At 31.6% G+C, this 22,361-nt stretch overlaps 2 protein-coding genes across 2 annotated transcripts; one reads left to right on the forward strand and one right to left on the reverse strand.

Moving 5' to 3' along the window:
* Positions 1 to 1,123: 1,123 nt before the first annotated feature.
* Positions 1,124 to 16,830, reverse strand: LOC112690710. The gene is made up of 2 exons (XM_025564782.1): positions 16,707 to 16,830; positions 1,124 to 2,202 (listed from the first exon to the last, which is right to left on the reverse strand). The coding sequence occupies exon 2, from the start codon at positions 2,168 to 2,170 to the stop codon at positions 1,124 to 1,126; it is 1,047 nt and encodes a 348-aa protein (XP_025420567.1). The 5' UTR covers positions 2,171 to 2,202; positions 16,707 to 16,830.
* Positions 7,788 to 9,693, forward strand: LOC112690719. Its single transcript, XM_025564792.1, has 5 exons — positions 7,788 to 7,950; positions 8,016 to 8,146; positions 8,426 to 9,317; positions 9,387 to 9,559; positions 9,641 to 9,693. The coding sequence occupies exons 1-5, from the start codon at positions 7,946 to 7,948 to the stop codon at positions 9,691 to 9,693; spliced, it is 1,254 nt and encodes a 417-aa protein (XP_025420577.1). The 5' UTR covers positions 7,788 to 7,945.
* Positions 16,831 to 22,361: the final 5,531 nt, after the last annotated feature.

A 22,361-nucleotide genomic window follows, 5' to 3' on the forward strand; every position in this document is an offset into this window, starting at 1 on the left:
TAAAATGGCGCCCTTAGTAAATTTTTTTTTCGATCGGTTGAAATATGTATATATAGTTATATGTACCTATCTAAAGTTTTTAACTCTAAATTAGAACAATTTGTCAAAATATGCAAAATAAGCATAACAATTTTAAAATATGCACTCTCCTGCATAATCTATCAAATATGCAAAAATATGCACATTCAAATTTTAGATCTGATATCATGGCACCGAAAAACGAATTTATTTCGCACTCTGATGTATTTAACAATAATTAAAAAAAGTATGCAAATGCTAGAAGTCCCTAAGCCTATTTATAACATGAAAATGTCCCTTAACGGTAAACAATATATATTATTTAAATTTAAGCCCTGATAGTTACTAACGAATGAACATGGATATCTCTCTCCAGTGGCGTACATTCAATTTTCTTATAGAAGGGAGAGGGGATTAAATTCAAGTTTTAATGTTAATATCAAACGTTTATTTGTATATCTCCTTGGATAATAAATGTATATTTTTGTGATTTCATCATAATTGGCAAATTCTACATTTTATACACACGTTAAAATATACATAATGTGTATATTTATCATTCTGACCATTTCAAAACTCAAAACTGGAATTTTTTTTTTTGTCCTTGGGGTAATTTATTCTAAACCTCGAACTCCCCATCATTTTTACATCACTGCCTCTCACTAACTTCGCAATTACTCAGTGCTGCATATAATCTTATAGTATTTCCTATTGTAACTATAATTTCTTTATTTGCGAAGACCTTCGGATTTCTCGAATTTACACATTCATAGTCTCATATTTTAGATTCTGAATGAAATGAGGAATGTTTTAGTATTACCATGAAGTGTAAATTGTATTTTAGATGACAGGATGATTGAGTAGCAATCAAATGTAATCATTTTTAACCTTTTGCATTCTCACTTGTTAAGTTAACTATTATACTCGTAAGTCTTAACTTAAAGTTGATATAATCTTAATGTTCACCATTGTATCATACCATTTCTAGATATTTTAAATTTCCAATAAAGAAAAACTGCATATATTAAATAGATTTATGAACTTTTTATTTTTTAATACATAGCTCATAATTACAATTATTATTTAATAATAATAATATTCAATCTCAAGGACGATGTTCGTTTTTTTTATGAAATCTCGTGTGTTGTGACAAAGCACGTTTAGATTTAAATTGTTTCGGGCAAAGATTACAGGAAAACTCAGAATTATTTAGCTTTGCTTCATTTTGCTCCGAAGCAGGGTTAACAGATCTGGTCAATTCAGTTCCAGTTCTCTTTTTGTATTTTTTCCTTGGTTTTTTTACTTTGCTTAATGTTGCAAGAATGTGTGCCGTTTCATGATCCTGCAATGAATAATTGCGTGATGACATACCTTGACTATCATTATAACTTTGGTTCATTAATGGTCGTGCGTTGTCACTATTACTATTATGTTCCAAGTTATTATTTCCTTCTGGTTGCTGTTCAAATGTACTAGTTGTATTTGCATTAAGGGAAATGCCAATAGACGAAAAATTGCTATAGTTAAAACTGTTGTTCGGTTGAATTAAACATTGCGAATTGTTGAACGGAGTATATGGAGGATCTATGAATTGTTCATACTCCTCGTTGACCAAAGGTACTAGCATATGAGAAGGCTGGAGTTCATTAGGATGTACGTTAGGATACTGATGTTCTCTGTATGTGATCCTATCTCTCTCCCTGTCACCATAGTCCATAATTTCAGTGGTTCTAACGCCTCTTCCAACTATACTTGAGTCAGGAGGGAAATCTGTGGCGGAAGTTGTATTATTTAAATTTAAGTCTAAACTATCATCACTATCATCAATAATGATGACATCTGGATCACAAATACAAGTATTTGTTATTTCACTACTTATGGAATCCATGGATTTTTTTAATTGTGTTGGTTTAGCTGTAGGTAATTCTTCTGTAACTGGTGTTTGTTGAATGACTGATACATGTATACTTTTAACCGATGATGACATTGCATACTTTAAAAGTAGTGTTATTTGTTGATGTTTTTTAGTTGCATCTAATTCCGGTGGTTGTTCTGGTGGATTTAATGGCTCCTGATGATTTATCATTTGACTATCTTCCATAACTTGATTTTTTTCTGGCAAAGATTTTGATGAATGAGGTATTTCAGACATTATGATTTCAGCGATAGTTTGAGCTTATTAATCTATATTAAAACAAAAAATAAAATAACAAATATAAAATACTATAATTAGTAAAAGAAGATTGAATTGCTTATATAACAAATGTGTGAACAATTATTTTTACTATAATCCTTTTGAATCGTATGATAATGCCAAAAAAATTACTCATTAAAATTCCCATGTACAAAATATCATATTTTATAGCTATTTGGTGTCATGCTAGTCCAAAATAAAATTAAAAAATTATACGCAATTAACTTTTTATAAAGTAGGCTATTTAAAAATCTATATAATTGGGTGACTTGAGATCAAATGGCTATAGGAGCGGTTCCCAAACTTTTTTGGATCACGCCTCCTCAAAACAAAAAGAATTAATGAATTGCGCTTTCCCACAAAACAACATTTTTTATTACTTAAATATAAGCAAATTTCTGTCGATCTAAAAATAAATATATGGTAGTGTAATATACAGTATAAATATTTGCCTTGCACCTCCTTCGATAAGTGATTGCGACTCCCAAAGGAATCACAGTTTGGGAACCACTAGATTACAGCCAATTTACAAAAAAAAACATGATATTTTTCTTTTTTTTTGTAGATGATACAAATTAAAATAATACTACAAAACGTAGAAATACTAAACAATTGTTACTTATTTGATCTTTCATTGATAACAACTAGCGAAGAAAAAAAAGTGTGTATGATATACTTACAATATATTTATTTATTTTTTTTGTGTTTGTTACATATCATAGAAATATTCATAATTATTAAAATATTAAAAATAATATTATATTATACTGTATTTAATCACACTCCAATAATATCGTGACTAAGTTTTATTAGTCATGATTTTATTGAATTAGTATACGCCTGATAGTGCATTTTTAATTCGAAACCGGTTCTACTTCATAATTAAAATAATATTCCAGGTTAAACATTTATTTATTTATATAGACTGTTTATTTATTTATATATTAATTTACGAGTATTTACTAATTACTAATTATAATTTTTTAATAATCTTATGAGATAAACATGACAAGACACCATACAATAACCAGAACAGAAACTTATTCATTATACATCGACATCCAAAAAACGAGTAGTCATTTTAAAAATTACTTTCACTATTGATTAATGTATGACATTGATTAATCATACTAAAACAATTAATACTGTTATTACTCCATACGATCGAAATTTTAATACTATAATACAATTGCCAGTGTCACTGTGCTGTGAAGATGTTCGGGTTACGGACAAAGATATTGTGATAATATAAAGGTCCGTGCAACAAGATAACCGCGAAAAGTGCTCACGAGATAAAATTGATGCATAAAGTAATATCAGGGCCAGGACATTGAAAAAAATTAATACGAGGAAACGAGCGTTGAGAGCACGAATTAAGATATACTGGAAACCCAATGAGCCTATTACGTTAGAAGAACCCAAAGTGATTTGCCAAAACTGCTGTTATAAAGTACATGCTTTTTTCAAATTGTAACAATTAACTTAACAATTCAAATACTTTTATTAATAAAACAACAATTATAAATTTTAATAACAATAATTGCCTAAATCGTTGTTTTTGATGGTATGTAATTTAAAACGATACATTTAATACGAAATTATACTTCTTGATCAGATATTATACATGTATACCAATTATTATATATGTATTATTCATGCATTAAATATGTATACGAATTATATGTGTTACAGTTAGAGTATAGAGCAGAGAATGCTGCTTTCACTACACCTGACAATTTATTTTGGATTTAGTGGGTTCGTAGATATTTATTTGAAATATATACATAGAATGAATAATTTTAAACATACCTATTGAGTTTATAATTAAATTAAAATATAAATATTCAATTTTATTCAAATGAAAAATTATAATACTATTTTATCAATACAAGTCTAAAAATTGATTGGAATTATTGGAGAAATTCGACGTAAACACTTTAGTCCGTTTCAAAAGAGAAGACACGAAGCGGCGACCGGTTTTCGTTCGGCGGTGCGCATCCCACACCCACGACTATTGTGTGCAAAATTTTAATTATAGTGTATACACTAGTGATGGGAACAATCGAGAAAAAATAATCGAGTAACTCGATTATTTCAATGTATCGAGTAACTCGATTATTATAAAAATAATCGAATGAAAAATTAGTAATTACTATTTTTATATTTACTAATTTATATTTCAATCAAAACAGCGTTTGCCATCTGCACTATGACGAGTGGAGAATTTTATTATTTCGCGGCCCGCACCGTACTCGGTATATTCTACGAATATAAGTAAAAATAATTATCAATAGATTTTCTATACATTTTCTATACTCAAGGGCGTAGCTAAGATTTGAATCAGGGGGGGGGAAACATAAAGTGATTAGTGTTAAACTCGTAATTCAAATAATCTACAGATAGACCATTGGATAACACATAAAACGTCAAAACGATTGCACGTGTAGATAAAGCTGGCCACACACTACGGTTTTATTTGTACGTGTACGGTGTACGGTGTAGTTCGCACATTTTTAGTTCGTACACCGATGAACGACACACATTATCCATTTTGTATCTTTGTACGGTGTTTGAACAACACTAACCTTCGGTTTTGTTCATTTCAAACACCGAACACGGACAAAAAATCAAACTCCTCAGTTTTTATTCTGTGTCCGTGCACGGTGTTTTTCGTCCGTTTTATTGCCCACACACTATCGGTGTACGTTGTTCGAACTACACCGTACACCGTACACGGACAAATAAAACCGTAGTGTGTGGCCAGCTTAACACTCAATCCCACTGAACTATTTTTATATTTATATCTTTTTTAATTTTAACTTACAAGTTTGGTATAAACAATTATAATTCAGTTTGAGGCTTAGGGGTGGGCAAGTGGCTCCCCTGTCTCACCCTCGCTACGCCCATGTCTATACCTCTTCTGTTTCTGTACTATCTGGAATCGTTTAATAAATGCTTTCTATTATTATTTTATTTATATCTATTATGAATAATAATTTTAAATTTTGATCACATGGATTATTTGTTATTTCGGTATACTTTAATTTTATTTGTATGTTGTATGATACAACTTGTATCGTATATTTTTTATCGTTAATTGTTCATTTTATACGTTAAAATCGTTATATATTAATATATATTAATCGTATTTACTATGTATTGGCCTATAGTAAGTAGTATGTTATAAAAATTAAATAATATAACTATCAATTTTCTCAAATAATTATAATAAATATTAAAGATACAACCTAGTTTTTTATAAGTTTAAAATTCGACCTGGCAGTAAGCAGCGTTCCATGGTGTGGGAGCATTTTAAAAAAAAAATGTTGACAAAACTACAATTAGTTGTCAAATTTGTAAAAAAGATTTAAAATTTTACGGAAATACAACTAACTTAAAAGGTAAATATAAAATAATTATTAATTTTTTTTATATTGAATAGTAGTAAATTTAATAGGAGTTATAAAATAGAAGTGTTTAAAAATATCGTAATCATCTTGATATAAATAAAATAATTTATTATATTCCTTATATGTTCCTTTCTATTACATACGCACGTCTTAGTGGCGTGTTTAGGGGTGGGCCCGGTTGGCATGTGCCCACCCACATTTTCATATAAGTACTAGACTAGTGTAAGTCCGATGATCAATGAAAAATTAAAATATTATTTATAAATAGTTAGAAAAAAATTTGTGACCCATCCACAACAAAAGTTCTGGACACGCCACTGTCACGTCCATGTAATTATATAATTAGTATATATTATTATATCGTTATTTATCTTGTTTTTAAAAAGAGCACTTAAAATGGAAACATCTTACGGCACTTATTATTCCTGCTTCTACAACAGACGATCCTGATTCCGAATTGAATTCCATTGAGTCTATTAATAACTTATCAAATATTCAATCTTCTTCAACAAATTCTAATTCACAAACTGAATATTCAACTTTAAATCAACCTTTAGTTAAACGTTCGCGTCAACTTAAATTATACGGTACAACAAAAATAATGAACTAACTGTCGCAGAAAATAATGAAATTAACAAATGTGTAGTAAAAATGATTACCACCGATTATCAGCCCTTGTCAATAATAGAAAATGTTGGCTTTTTAGAATATTCAAAACAATTGCAACCATTATACACTCCTCTAAGTAGAAAATTATTGACTACAAAACTGTTGCCTGATCAATACAATGTAATTTATTTAAAGCTAAAATATATGTTGGAAAACGTAAACTATGTATCAATCACTACAGATATGTGGACATCTGATTCTACTAGGTCGTACATTACTGTAACTTGCCATTTTATATTCAATGATTGTTTGTATTCTCCAGTTCTTGCTACTAAAGAAGTTATAGATAGCCATACCGGAAAAAACATTGCTTCGGCACTTTCAAACATATTTAATGAGTGGAATATAACAAATAAAATTATAACAATAGTTTCGGACAGTGTTGCAAATATAAAACATGCTATAAATGATCATTTACAAAAATATCACCACCCATGTGTTGCACATACCCTAAATTTAAGTGTGAATGAAGCCATTAATCAAAATACTGAGTTTCTCAGGGTGTTGAAAATATGTCGAACTATAGCAGGTCATTTTAAACACAGTAATCTTGCAGCAGAAAAATTGAAAGAATTTCAAAAACAAATGAGCCTCCCCGTAAATTTTAAACACCGCAATCACTTGAATTGCGAAATTATTTAATCCCATGAATTTGAATTTTTTTGTTCAAATTTATTTACAAAGGAATACATGCGATAAACTCATATTTTTAGAATATATATGTATAAATATATAAATGTAATTGAGGATCTTACTTCGCTTAGGTGTGGGAGTCATTCGATATAATGAGAACGATCTAAAAAAAAAATCAACTAAAAGAAATTTCACATTCTCAAAAATATTTAAAAGTTAACACAAGTTAAGTAAAAATACAATAACCAATATGTAACATTAAAAGCTAACAGTATTATAGCATTACATAATTTATAATCACAAACCATTCTTCCTCTCCGTATTTTTTAAATTATACTTAAATTATTTTGATTTGTCTTTTGTTACTCTGACACTTCTTCTAGGTATTCTTCAAGCAAGTCGATTAAATGTAAATACATACATACATACATCGCAAGCATGTAGGTACCGATAAGTGCAATGAGGTACGACTATGACGGTTTTTAATTAGAAAAAGAGCTGTGGAGAACAATTCAATTAATCTATATTTATTTTTATTTTATTTATTATACTAATGATTAGTTTTGTTTTTTATAAATACCCAGAATACAATATAAAATTCATAAAATATAATTTGACTGTTTATATGATTACCTTCATTTGTTGTCCATTACTTAAAAAACACGATAAATTATAATCATACAGTGGCAAATACATGCGTGTAATTCAAAAGTAGACATTTTTAAATTCGCGATTAACAATACTATCAACGGGAAAGAGTTTTATTATTAATATTTACAATACATCATACGGATATTCATAGTTTACGACCAATTTATTAGCTTTTAAAATATTATGCTGGCAGCATGTACATTATTGTTTGATCGCCTGGTAGGGAATTCACCATCTATCGCGTTGATTGCTAAAACAAAATTCTATACCAGTTATTCGTTGATATCGAACATTTATAATAGTTGATTTTCACGATCGCAAAATATATCGTTTCGAATATTAGAATTCACCGAAGAACCTACGAGAAATAATGGCGTAAGTCGAATGGATCGGAACTTAACCGAATACGAATTATTTAACTCGTTTAATTTATTGCACAGTTACCGGGCACACATTATGAGCAATCATTGCAAGGACATCACGAACCGTGGAACAAAGAGTGCTTGGTTCCTTAAATGTGTGGGATGCAACACTAGACGGATTTACTCATCGCATGTGTACAAGTGCACTGGTAAATAATTTTTCAATACTTTATGCGCTCACAAGGCCGTCGAGGCGCATTGGGACTATTTTGCCCCAGACCCCAAACTTTTGGTGACCACAACATCCATTAGTTTTGTTATTAACCCCATAATTACCCCTAGTTGCCACTATATAGGTCTCACCAAACTCTACGACGGCCCTGTACACTCGAATGACATTATTACCGTTGCATTTTAAGATATTGTTAAAATAAATCATCGGCGTTTGTTGTTGTCTCATGAATATTTTTTCTCCCGGTGTTTTATAGTGTGTAAGGTGTCCATACACAAACGTTGTTGGGAATTCGGTCAGTGCTGCGCGATCAAGGCTGCAAACGAACGGTCGGCCACTATCGCCACTGAAGTTGAAGTCTCCGAGAACGCGGGACCATCTACACGGATGATGGTGGACTTACGCGAAGTCTCGACGGAGACAACCATAATGCATTTGGTAGATAATTCAATGCAGACGGACGTATTCGACCAATTAAACGTCTCAACTGAAACCGATGTGTTGGACCAGTGTCACACAACTCAGACCGAGATATTAAACAAGTCTCACGTGTCGACTGAGATCGATGTGTTCGACCAATGTCACACATCGACTCAGACCGAGGTGTTTGACCAGTTTCACGTGTCGACTGAGACCGTTGTGTTGGACCAGTGTCACACAACAACTCAGACCGAGATATTAGACAAGTCTCACGTGTCGACTGAGACCGTTGTGTTCGACCAGTGTTACGCATCGGTTCAGACCGAAATATTGGACTCGTGTGATGTGTCGACTGAGACCGATGTGTTTGACCAATGTCACGCATCGGCTCAGACCGAAAAATTGAACCCGTGTCATGTGTCAGCTCAGACCGATGTGCTGGATTTAGACCAGTGTCACGTGTCGAGCCAAACTGAACTTGGATATGACCCTTTACTGATCGTCAACGAAAGTGCAGTTTCTCCCGGAGATGTTCCGATGTGCGGAAAAATCTACAGTGGACCGGCGATGGCATCAAACAGAAATACTCATGAGTTATTGTCCTTTCCAAATGGTGGACCAGAGGCTGGTGACACGGACGACGGAACAACCGTATTGAACGTAGACCGTATGAGTTCGAGGACAGAACTCACAAAAGAAATTACAATGACGGCCAAACAACGGATGCGGTATTAATGTTTTTATGATAATACTAAACAAATAACCGATAATAATATCAACGTGTGCCCTCTCACCAGTAAAATCAAAGTAGAGAAGAACATCGCGTTGAAAGTGAACACGGATGCCGTATCTGCGCTACAAGAATTGTGTATGGCTCGATGGTGGAAAATACCGGAGTATCATTCATGCGTTAAAATAGCTGATAACCATTTTCAAATAGAATGCTCTTTAAGAGGGTACACGGTCAAAGGTACGGTCAGCTTTCTATGTGTTTTCACTTTGGCGTTACGTGTAATCACAAATCGTTATGTAAAAATATGTGCTTATACAGGCGAAGGATGGTCGAAAAAAGAAGCTAAACGTCAGGCAGCCTACAATGTGTAAAAATGGTCGTTAAAAATCAAGATTAGCTTCATTGTATTGAAATTGAACGTGAGATGAGCGAGGATGTGATTTTTCGGCTGCATCCGAATTGGGTCCCGAATTATTTTAGGTACACTCAGAAAAATATCTTTCAATGTTTTAATGAAATGGAATCATTATTTTGAAGTTCAACGATTTACCTAGAATTAATACTGAATTATATTAAATTAATACAATTTTCTTTAAAATAAATACATATTCAATACATTAATATCCATAATTTAAAGATGACTAAATCAAATTAACAAAAAAAAAATGTTTGAAATAATGAAGTCTATAGATTCGTTTCAAGCATACATCCTACTTAAATGTAAAAAAATATAATTAATTTAAAGAATAGTTTGATAGGTTTGAATACCTCTAAGGCCCTATGTTTTAATGATAATAAAACATTATTTCTAATAAATGTTTTATTCTAGATTAATACTAAATTTATGTAAAATAATGATTTTTTCTTTCAACCAATAACCAAATATATCTTTAGTTTAATTAAATGAGTATTTATTTGAGAGCACTAGATTTGTCTTAAAATCAATACAGTTACGTCTAGTGATGGGAACAATCGAGAAAAAATAACCTCGATTACTATTCGCTCGATTATTTTAATCGAGTGAATTACTCGATTACTATAATATCTCGATTACTAATCTCTCGATTATCGAAATCACTCGATTATTCCCATCACTAGTATACACCGTCGGCAATGATCGGAAATAGACTATATACGATAAAGTTCACTGCGTGAAACAAAGCCAGGTGGAAGGGGAAAAATGCGCAGAAATCGTGTCTTCTCTTTTGGAACAGAGTATAGATTACGGTCTACAGAGACAACCACAATGACAATAGTGCTTTAACCAATCAACCAGCGCAGCGATACGAAAACGGAATAGATTCACATAATTTGTAATTAGTAATCCCATAACCTAATCGACTATTATATTTGTAACGATATTTCACTGTTACTGCAGTCTCCAGTCTTATTAAAATTTCAAATCGGACCTCGTCCTTGTGTTCTGTTAGTCATTGTCATGTCGAGTAAACGACTCGGCGATCTGGAAAAAGTTCGTGCAAAAAAAAGACTTTTACTGTTGAAAACTAGTGTTAAGGGCTACAAGATAAAAGATTTTTTTTCAGATCAAAAAAAATCTAAAATAAAAGAATTAGTAGCAAGTAAGTGATTTTTATTAGCATTATGGCAGTAATGTAATTTTATAAAGTTGTATCTACCTATATGTAATTCGTAGGCATTGATTGGGGTGGGGGAGTAGGATATATAAAGGAAATAAGAAGGTTATTGTTTTTTAGGGCCGGTTAAAAATGTATGCTGAACACCCGACACAAAATCCTGCGCACGTCTATGAGTTAAGGTCCCCACACACTGCCGCGGTGGCGGTGGCGATATTAAAATCGCAGACCTGAACACATTGCGGCGGTGGCGGTGGCGGTGGCGGTGGCGATTTTTATCCAGTATAAACATAATATATTCAGTGCTTAAATTGGAAAAAATTAAGTAGAGGAGCTATGGTAGAGGTGAAGACATTTATTTTTTTCCGAAATGACGATATCGTCGATCGCCAATATTAATAATAAACGGTACAATGTATAAAGTATAATACACCAAATTCACAGACATTACTATTTATATTTTTCAAGAAATGACGACGTTGTCCTTATCATAACCATCATATAATCTTTAATTATAAAAATAGTTTTGATATTATAAATCGTAAAATTCATTTCCCAATTAACGTAAATTGAAATTCACATAAAAATTATTTTGGACATCAATTAAGATGAACGTCGCGTCCCCCCGTTCCGGTGAAAAAATATAGTTGGGGTACGCAAAAAAAAAAATAAATAGTAGAGGAGCTCCGTCCCCCCTGCGCACCCTCCAATTCGAGCACTGAATATATTTATATATTATATACAATAATTGTATAGTTAATTATTAATTCCTATGTCATTGATAAATTGACGATTTATCTATATAGTACGTTAGTAGATACTATATTAAGTACTTATACTACTGTACATATCATATTCATTATATATATAAATATATATATATAATATTGTATTGATTATTTTTATATGAATTATTTTTAATTAAGTTAAATAGTATATTAAACTATAACTTGAATAGTTTCTACGAAATAATCGAAGTCTAGACTAATATACAGGCCCGGCTCAAGTGTTTAAACAAACATAGACGAAATTTAGTTTTTCCGCCCCTTACGTGCAAATATTTTTTTTATACATAAAAATTGTCGAGGAAAAATGCTGCCTTAGGCGTGGGCTTATGTCGCTTACCCCTTGAGCCGAGCCTGCTAATATGCACCATATATATATTAGATAAGTACTATTAGCGTATATTTGATAAGTCAATAGAAAATACCGCTGAGCGGTGGCGGTAAAATCGAGCATGCTACGGTTTTTATAAATATCGCAGCGGTGATATTTTACCGTGGCCGAATTACCGCAGCAGTGTGCGGACTTCCATTACAATACGAGTGTACAAGTTTAACGCCACCGCTGCAGTGTGTGGGGACCTTTTAGGCGTTAAATTCCGTTTGTTGATGTTAATTTGATATATAGGTTTTGTATCATTTGTTTTCATTCCATTTTATCATTTTAGTGCGGTGCGTTGCATATCCGTAGCCATTGTCAACGGCGGCGATAAGCCTCCGTGTGCGACCGGTCGGGTACGTCATTGCATCGTTATCATTGCATAAAAATGTGTTCGTTATTTCACGTTGTCAAACTATTCGGTTACGTTCAGAAAATGTTCTAATTGTATTTTTTCTAAAAAAAAAAAAAAAAAACGTTGTACGTATTCTTTCAAGTCATGGTCTCAGTGCCACAAATTTTTGTAAAGGTCTCGTGTTTTAGTTTTAGTGCGGTGGCACTCAGACATTTTATCTTCGTCTTGGTGTCTGGCGGCCATAGACTGCGGTGGATGTCGGCACCATCTCTCTCTCTCTCGTTTTTTTGTCTTGGTGATGTGCACGTCGTTTTCAATTTGTTCGAATGTTCGTGCAGTCGTCTTCGTGAAAACTACGTTTTTGTTCAACTTGTCATTTTTGTCTACTGTAAATCGACCATCTGGTGAACTATCGTTCCATAAAATTCGTTGTTCAGTGCTGCGGACCTGTGCATTCTCGTCTGTAATTGTGTCAGGGTGGTCGCACGTACCCAGGGCCGTGACAACTATTTATTTGTATTATTTTGTAACTCCGTGGTATGCCGAAAAAGACAACATTTTTGTCACAGTTCCGGTGCGGTCGCGTGGGATGAAACCCGCCACTCAACACAGTTACATATTGTGAGTATTGGTCGAACATATCTGTTCCTTGTCGCATTGTAAAGGTCGAGGGGCCTAGCCATCACAGGCGTGATTGTTATATTATTTCCATTGTCATCGTAGGCACATTAGTTTTATTATACAGTTGGGTTTCGAAAACCCGAACGAGCTTGAGAAATATCGCATCCCTATATTAATACATCTATGTATGGGTATCATTATAATGGTAAATATATATTTTAAATAATAAAGTTAATTTTATGTATATAATAAATATTATATTTACTTGCTGTATATACACACACATAAATATATATACCCGTGTCACGAGAGAAGTAAACCGTGTCCCGACCGAAACGAGTTCGATTGTGCGCATCCCCAACAATTTGAAATATCGATACAGTACGATCACTGTATTAACGGTCGGTACCATAGACGTATAATATTATTAGTCTATGGTCGACACACATGTATAATGTTTATCATAACGGTATTATAACGTATACTCTACATAGTGTGGGTCACATCTTCGAACCGCGCGTTTGCTTTGACATTTGTTGTATACTGCCTAACATTTTGTCATTTTGTCATTATTTTTTTTTTTTAAAATGAACATTTTCAATGAAGAATCGACATGAATCGAATGATCCTTCTACATCTGTCGAACAAAACATTGATTCTTCAGAAATATTGTCACCCTTAAAAAAAATCTCCAGTTTGTTGGAAGACAGCAAAAAATAAAAATAATATATCTATACAAGACAAAAAATAAGAGCAACCAGGTATGAAGTACAAAGAATTGATGGCATCTCTTTTAAGAGACTCCGGTATTGGAATGCGTACGGTTATAAGTACAATAAGCGAATACAAAAAAAAGTGGTGAATTTACGTCGTCGTGTAAAAAAAATATCGTCTAACAAACCTGGAAAAAATTGATGATTTTAATAAAAACACTATACGTCAGAAAATTTATGGGTTTTGGTTGAGACGTGAGATTCCAACTTTGAACAAAATTGTTCAAACTATCAATAATGATCCAGATCTTCCAAATATACCTTGTACATCTTTACGAGGGATATTGAAAGAATTAAATTTTAAATACACCAAAAGAAGCCGAAACAGCGCATTAAGGGAAAGAGGATATCTCGTGGTATGGCGACAGAATTATATTGAAGACATATGGCGTTATCGCAGTGAAGATCGTACAATATACTTCCTCGGCGAAACATGGGTAAACGCTGGATTAGATATACAATATGTGGTAATGGTGATAAGATATGACATGATTGACGATTGTCGTCTAAGATACGATCGTTCCGTGTTCGTTTGAACATTTTGTGACTTCTAAATACTATAACACGCCGAGTCGCGAACTGTACAGTCGCGTCGTACAGTCACGGGACCCTTAGTTTAAAAATATTTATTTTCCCAGGCTGAATTTACTAATCCATTTTTGTATCTACATATTTTTTCGGCGTGGAATTTAAAATACCTCATCATTATTCATTAGACATTTAGGTTTTGGACAATTAATCTATTGTATTAACCCAAACGAGTAACGACAGTCTATGGTAATCCGTATTTTTTTTTATTTTTTTTATATTTGCTTTTATTGGAAATATAGCAATACAATTATTTAAAAAAAAAAGAGTAATCCGTATTTCGTATATATATATATATATATATATATATATATCCGTACAACCGACTGACGCGACAGTGTTGCTCGAACGTGACTTCACACGATACTAGATGTTGTCAAAATACTATCGGTGTGCCGCGTCTATTATTAGTTTATATGGTCGAAGGATTTAATAATATGATTTACTTTTTAGCTTGTTAATATTTTTTATTTTGTCATGCTTTTTACCATAATTTAATATTTTTGTGACTTTGTTTGCGAGTATATACATATATAGTTATTGTTTAGGTTCACATATATGTGATTTATATATGGAGTGTGGTAGTCCTCAATAAAATATAGAACTATCTCTTTTAATATCTTGTTTTAGAGCATACCCTCATTCTGTACATATAACTTAATTGTCACTTACAAATGCCTAATAATGATTTCTATCAATTTATAGTTTGAATTGGAAAATAATCTTGTACAAAGTTTCTCGTTACTTTCAGTTGGTAAAGGAATAGCTTTTAATTTAAATGAATATCTATGCAATGTATTTTATAAACACCCATACTCAGACTTAGATCATGTTTATTTAATTAGGCTGTTAGATTCACGATCATTACATGTGTTAAATTTTTAAATAGGAAATTTATTTCGGTATGGCAGTTAAAAAATAAAAAATTGACAGTTTTAAACATTTGTAAATAGTATTTTATTATTAACAAACACTTGACATCTTATTAATTTATATTTGACATAATTTATCATATTTTATGACTATTTAAGAATTATTATTTTTAATTGAATTCTGATTATTATTATTGTTTTTGCTCAATTTAGCATGTACACTTATCAATTGCCTAATTTTTATTATTTTGTAAATATATAGTTTAAATTGATTTAAAAAAATATAAAAATGAAATTGTGATATGATAAAATTTGTATTTTTGTTCGTCTTTTGTTCACTAATTTCATACAGTTGTTAGTAAGAGTAACTAAAAATGCTTAAGCAATTCAAAATGTTATAGTTTATTGTTTATTATTGCATCTTTAATTTTTAGTGTACAAATTGTATTTTTCGCACCGTAAGAAGCGTCAAAACAAACAATGAAACTAATTGTTTCATTATAATAAAAAGTAAATCGTTTTATCAAATCTATATCTGAACTAATAATACTAAACTAATAAGATCTCAATATATAAGCGAACTACAACATGACCGATACGTTTTTGTTTCTTTCAATTGGTACTTCGGATTTAATCAATTCTGTGATAATTTAGAGATGCCGTTCGAAAAAAAGCGAAACTGAAAAGGTGTATATTTGTGTTGCCTATATACTGGAAAAAAATACAACCACAAAGTATGCGATAATATTATCTCATCCGTGCCATATCATTACTCATGAACCGTATTCAGCTAATATCGAAAGGTCCTATTATTCTTTGAATTACAATCGTATATGAATTTATTAAAACACAACTGGCTAAGTTCTTGAACCTCAATTAGCCTCACTCGGATAAAACAACTAACGAGAAAATAAATGAATCAAAGATAACAGCGTTACAGGTGGTATATAATGTACAATATACGGTAATATATTGTACAATATTTTTTTCGTATCTTTCATGGAATATGCCTCGTACTCAATATGTTCATACATTACGTCATGCTGATAGCATTTATGTCCGTTAATAAGTTGATCTTGTAAGTGAGCTTATAGAATATTTAAATTACTAACGACCAACGTGTTTTACACGTAATCACAAATAGTTGGTGTTTCATATCGAGTGTCGTAACTAGAGGTTGGCGAAATGGGCAGTTGTCAAGGGGACGCGCGATTGAATTGAAATTAAATTGGTTTTTTATATAAAAAAAAAAAACCAAAATAAAATTCACCAATAACAGTTACGGCACTACATAATCGACAAATATTTATTTAAAAAAAAAAAACATTTTTTCCTAACAATAAAAACCATGCATAAAATGTTACGAAAATGGCCTAGCGATTTACAATTATATAAAATCGTGCACATAAAAAATCTCACCTGACAGGAACGACGAAAACACCTGCTCGAAATCCTCGGTCGAATCTCGGGGTTGATTCGATGGCAGCTGGACAAGCGTTCGGAATGAAAAAATCAATGATACGGCAGCGGTGGTAGCGGTGAGTGCATGTGTTACGTTCAACAGCCTTGAAGTAAATGTGGACGGTGTAGAGAAACTTATTATGTGAATCGTTTGTGAACATCCATTCGTCTGGTATATCACCCACTCCTGCATTCCTGGTAGCACTGGATAATAGTCCTCGGCTAAGGGTTACCAAACTGTTATTACTTTGGATTTCTATAGTTTTCGATATTTTTTTTTTTTATAGTGAATAATTGGATATAATATTATATTGAACGGGTAATATTGTACTCAGATAAATACACCATAATTCCGTGTAAATTAAATAATATAAAAAAAAAAATCAAGAACTACTGGGGCCCTATTCTGAACGGCGTACAAACGATTTCTGTACGTTAGAATCGTTCGTATACTAATCATTTGTATAAATGGTATTTTAAAACGTCATACGGACGTTTCCGTATAACTTATGCGTACTGTGAATGCCGTCCGTTTACAATGCATGTACATTTTACGTAGTTTAAAAAAAAAAAAATTACTTTCGTATTGTATTTTTTTTGCATTGGATAATAATTGTAATGTTAAAAAAAAAAAATTACTCCGCTAACGCGATGGTCAAATAATTGAAAATAACGTAATGTTAAAGATTTAAGTAATGTTGTTTTTGATTGACATGCGATATGCGAGTGTATAACATTTATAAATTGTGTGTGCATATGATTTTATGAATATACCTAACATTGGCTAATGGCGTTTGACATTTTTCAATTGTGCTTATTTTATTGTTAAAATTGAAAGTAAGTATGTAATATCTACCTATAATGTAATATATATTATAATACCTAAAAATACCTATAATTATTAAATTTGTTATTTGGATAATATTTTATGTTATGGTTTTAATGGTATAATATAATTATTATAGTACTTATTAATATAAGTAATAACTAATAGATAGTAAAGCTCGAGTAATGGTATATATTTTAGTATACTTAATCATTCATACATAATAATAATTAATTTATTAAATAATGAATAATGAACATTTTACTAAAATGTTAAGTGGAAAAATTCACAAATAAAAATCGATATAACCATTCATAAATTTGTGTTTCAGTTTCACTACTCAAAAAGTTATTTAAGATGCAGACGGAATAAACCGAAAAATTAAATCTGCGTCTGCCAGTCAAGACAAAAAAATAACTTTTGCGGAATTTATGACGGATCACCCTGGGTTAAAATAGTTGTACTAGGTACTAAAATACTTAACTACCTAGGTATAGGTATATGTAATATGGATTCAGATCGTTAAGTTTCGCCCTACCGTCAATAAACGAAATGATAATATGTGATTATATGAATCGGTATTCACATGGTATGCACCATATATTTAGTTTCCGTATAATATAGCATCCTAATAATACTATTTAATGTATATTACAATTATATATGAACAATAATCTTCGAACAATTTTAAGTCCGATAATTTTGAAATACACACAAATAAAATCATTAGAACGCAACAGTCCGTGTATAAACTTCCTATGGTATTTGTATAATAAATTCGTATGATGTATAAAATAGCCTTTTCTATTTCATACGGAAATTCGCATAGTTGATCTGTACGTACAGGTATCATTCACATGTACCAATAAGCCGCGGCATACGGATAAAAAGCGGGTTTTCCATACGAAAACCGTTCGTTCGCCATTCAGAATAAGGCCCCAGATCACTAATGTTTGGGAATTCCTCCTGCAAGGGAAAATATGCATATTATATTATGACCTAATCCACACCAGAATTAACAGCAATAATAGTATAAATAATAACCTTTAGGTTACATTTGACTTTTTTGTTACATGTACGATAATATGGTTATCATCACGATTTAATATTTATGATTCAGTACTCGTTAAAGTTACTTCAAGGTTGATGAATCGTCAGTTAAAACTTTATGTGTAAACCTTACGATTTTGACTGACATACTACAGTGAGTTTACCTACATCTATAAGTTGTAATTTTTGGATGATAATAAAATAAGAAATCACTTAATGAAAAAAAATTAAAAATTAGAATTTTATAGTGTAGGTACATAAGAATTACACAACAATATTATAGATTCTTAAAAATAAATGTTATAAAAACTTCTGGACCTTATATACACGTATAATTGTATTACACGGATAATACATGCATAGGTCATAAATCCATAAGTCTTAAAATTATTTTATATACGTGATATCGGCTGTAATTGATTGTTATAACTATTTTCTACCAGCTCATCTGTTCCATAATGAAATGAGCGTAACGGTGACCATTATATGAGTAGTATACAGAGTTAGTTCTTCTTGATGAATGACTAAGGCGAACTTCTATTGATGCTTCTCGGGGGTGATGCTTGAGGAAGTCTGTCATTTGGTGATGCATTATTTTAATTATTCTTATTACTTTTTATATATTAATTGTCCTTTATAGTCGGTATCCATTGTTTTGTTTAATTTTTATATTATTATTATATTTTTCCGACCAGTATGGTCAAATTTCATTCCTTTTCTTTGATTAAAATTTTAAGGTGGAGATCTTACGCTCGACCAATCCAAATTTTATTTTGTTTACTATATTTTTTATAGCATTAATGATGTATTTTAATTTTATTTTATTACATCTCTATATAAAACTATACGTTCCGACTTTCAAGTCTCGGCTATAGGTTGGCGACTCTACGGTGTGTCACATAACGTTCCTTTCTATTCAATATTAAATACAAAAAGTGTGAAACGTTACAATTTATTTATATGTTATATTTAATATGAAATGTGTTCAATAAATATTCAGACGAAATGTATTAAACATTTTTTATAGAACAACCAACTTTGAACTCTTACTATTAATGACTGATTATAGATCATGTTTAATATTTTATACTGAAATAATAAACATTATCTCTAGTTTCTTTTGGCATAACAACATTATCGATAACATTAAAAAATTTTCTGTAGTAATTATAATTATTTTAATCTGGGTATTTAGTGAACACATCTCGTATTCCAGTAAAAACACTGCCATCAACTTCGTTTAAAAACCTTGCTTAAGTTAAAAAAAAAAAGATATTCAATTTAAAATATCAAAAAAGGGTTGTATAGTCATTTAGTCAATTTAATAATTTTAGAAATATTTAGTATTAATAAAAATATTTATAGTTGTGTTTGATGTTAAATTTAGTGATATTTTTAATTGAAGTTGACGGAGTGTTTTGTTGATATATCACTCATTTTTTAATTAAAATTCTGAAAATAGTAAACTCTTATATTTGTTTTTATTGAATGAAAGAAATGATGGAATGAGGATTTCTTAGACCTAAGTTTTGATTTTTAAAAGTATAATTTTTCTTAATTATATATGTACTCGTACATGCATTTTTATTAGATTTTAAATTATTTTTTTACGAGTTGATGAATATTACTGGAAAACAATAATGTAAACATTTTTAGATGCACGTGGTCATCGCTTATATAAAACATATATGAGTATTAATCCAACCCATTAGTCATAATGACTAATAACATTTGTAGAACAAACACAACATTTCTAAGATAATACGTCTCGCATGACTACTGAACTTAATGCTAATGAGATGATTAATAAATGCTTATCATTATCTCTATTACCATTATTGTTCAAATAGCGATAACGACTAGAAACGTACCATGGCGTACAAAGCCCGTCACTTGATGAACGGTCGATGAAAAAAAGAACAGATGTTGAAAAAAAAAATATAACATTTCCAGCAATTACCACGCTAATACTTAAACACATTTATCTGACTGTAGTCGTCGGATGAATTAGAAATATTTTAAATCCCGTCTACACAGAAAACCAATTAATCCGTGTAGTTTTCAAATCGACTGATTCATCGGTTTTGGCTGTACAGTCGACAGAAAGATATTTGTAAAATTACACGTGTTAAATACAAGTTAGACGATTCGTGTTAGTATATAGAATATACTATATACCAGTGGTTGTCAACCTTTTTGAGTCCTCGGCTCCTTTTGATTTTGAAATAAAATATACGGCTCCCATACGAACATTTAAAATAGATTAGATTAGAGGCAAATCATTAAGTACCTACCTAATTGTAAATAATAGTCGAAATATGCTATTTCTTGATATCGCAAACACGGTTATCGACGGCCGATCTGTCTCACACACGCAACATGTAATATGTATTGGTGCGCGGAAATTTTATTTTAAGTTTTTATTGCGAACGCGGCTCCCTTGATAATAATCGGTGACACCTCTGGGAACCGCGACGCACAGGTTGAAAATCACTGCTGTATACCGTCGTCACGCACTTCTCGTTTTATTGTTATTCGCAGCTACCGCGACTGGGTCCATTAACTTATTATCTATATTTCAGTTAATTTGAACAACTGCATATGTTGAGAGTTTATAGATAATATATACAGTAGCGTACAAATGTTGGGGGGGGGGAAGTGCTGGCGCTGTGATTTGCGAGGCCCTGTGAAAATAATAAACGCAAAGCGCCAGATCTGGATATACTACAAAATAAAAGCGCGAGGCCCAAGAGCCGATCCAAAAGTGCGATTGCACTTTTTGCACACCCCTCACGACGACACTGGGGGAGGGGGATTAAAACCACATTCGAAGACTAAAAGAATCCAATTTTTAAACGGGTAAAATGCAAAATATGTACATCATAAATATTTTATCATAATTATTTTAATGTGTGTTTAATATAAATTGTATTATTTGTCAATTATGATGAAATCATAAAAATATTTATTTTTCATCAAAGGAGGTATACAAATATACTTTGATATTGACATAAAAACTATGTTTACAATTCAATCACCCCACCCCCCATAAGAAAATTAAAATTGAATGTATGCCACTGAATATACACATGTCTACAAAATATATATACATTATTAATAATAATAATAATTTGCTTCGACGTATAGTTTTGTGATACAGTTTTGTATTTTACACATATAAATTTTTAAACAATGAGATTACAAAATGTCATAATATATTTGAAATTAATTGGAATTTTTGACAAGACCGTTGACTAATGTAATACATTTTTTATAGTAACATGGTAGAATATGAAGTAAACATTACTCGGTTCTATATAAAAATGAATAGGTAGTTCTTGCGCGTAGTCGAAATAAATATATAATAAAATAATAATCAAAACCGTAATAATGGAACATGCAAAAAAGTGAGTGTAATACAATAGTGAGAAAACATTGAACAATGCGAATAACGAGCTGTTCGACGGACACGACCGACATCGTGTGACGGAACTTTGGATACTTATCGCGTCGTTAAACCGATTCGTCCGGTTCGGTCTAGGGCGATACCATCGAGTTACCACGTTTGTATCTATGTCAGCATCAACCCGAAATAACTCGAACAGTTGACGCACAGCAACCGGTTGAACCGCGTATCGGTTGGCGACACCGGTCGGTCCGTCTCCGGGCCGAGGACGTACGGAGCCCACCCGTAACCCAACGAATGGTCGTAGAAATAGCGTCGGTCGTCGGCGACG

Source organism: Sipha flava, unplaced genomic scaffold, assembly GCF_003268045.1.
Source record: "Sipha flava isolate LNK unplaced genomic scaffold, YSA_version1 114_pilon_pilon, whole genome shotgun sequence".
NCBI classification, from domain to species: domain Eukaryota; kingdom Metazoa; phylum Arthropoda; class Insecta; order Hemiptera; family Aphididae; genus Sipha; species Sipha flava.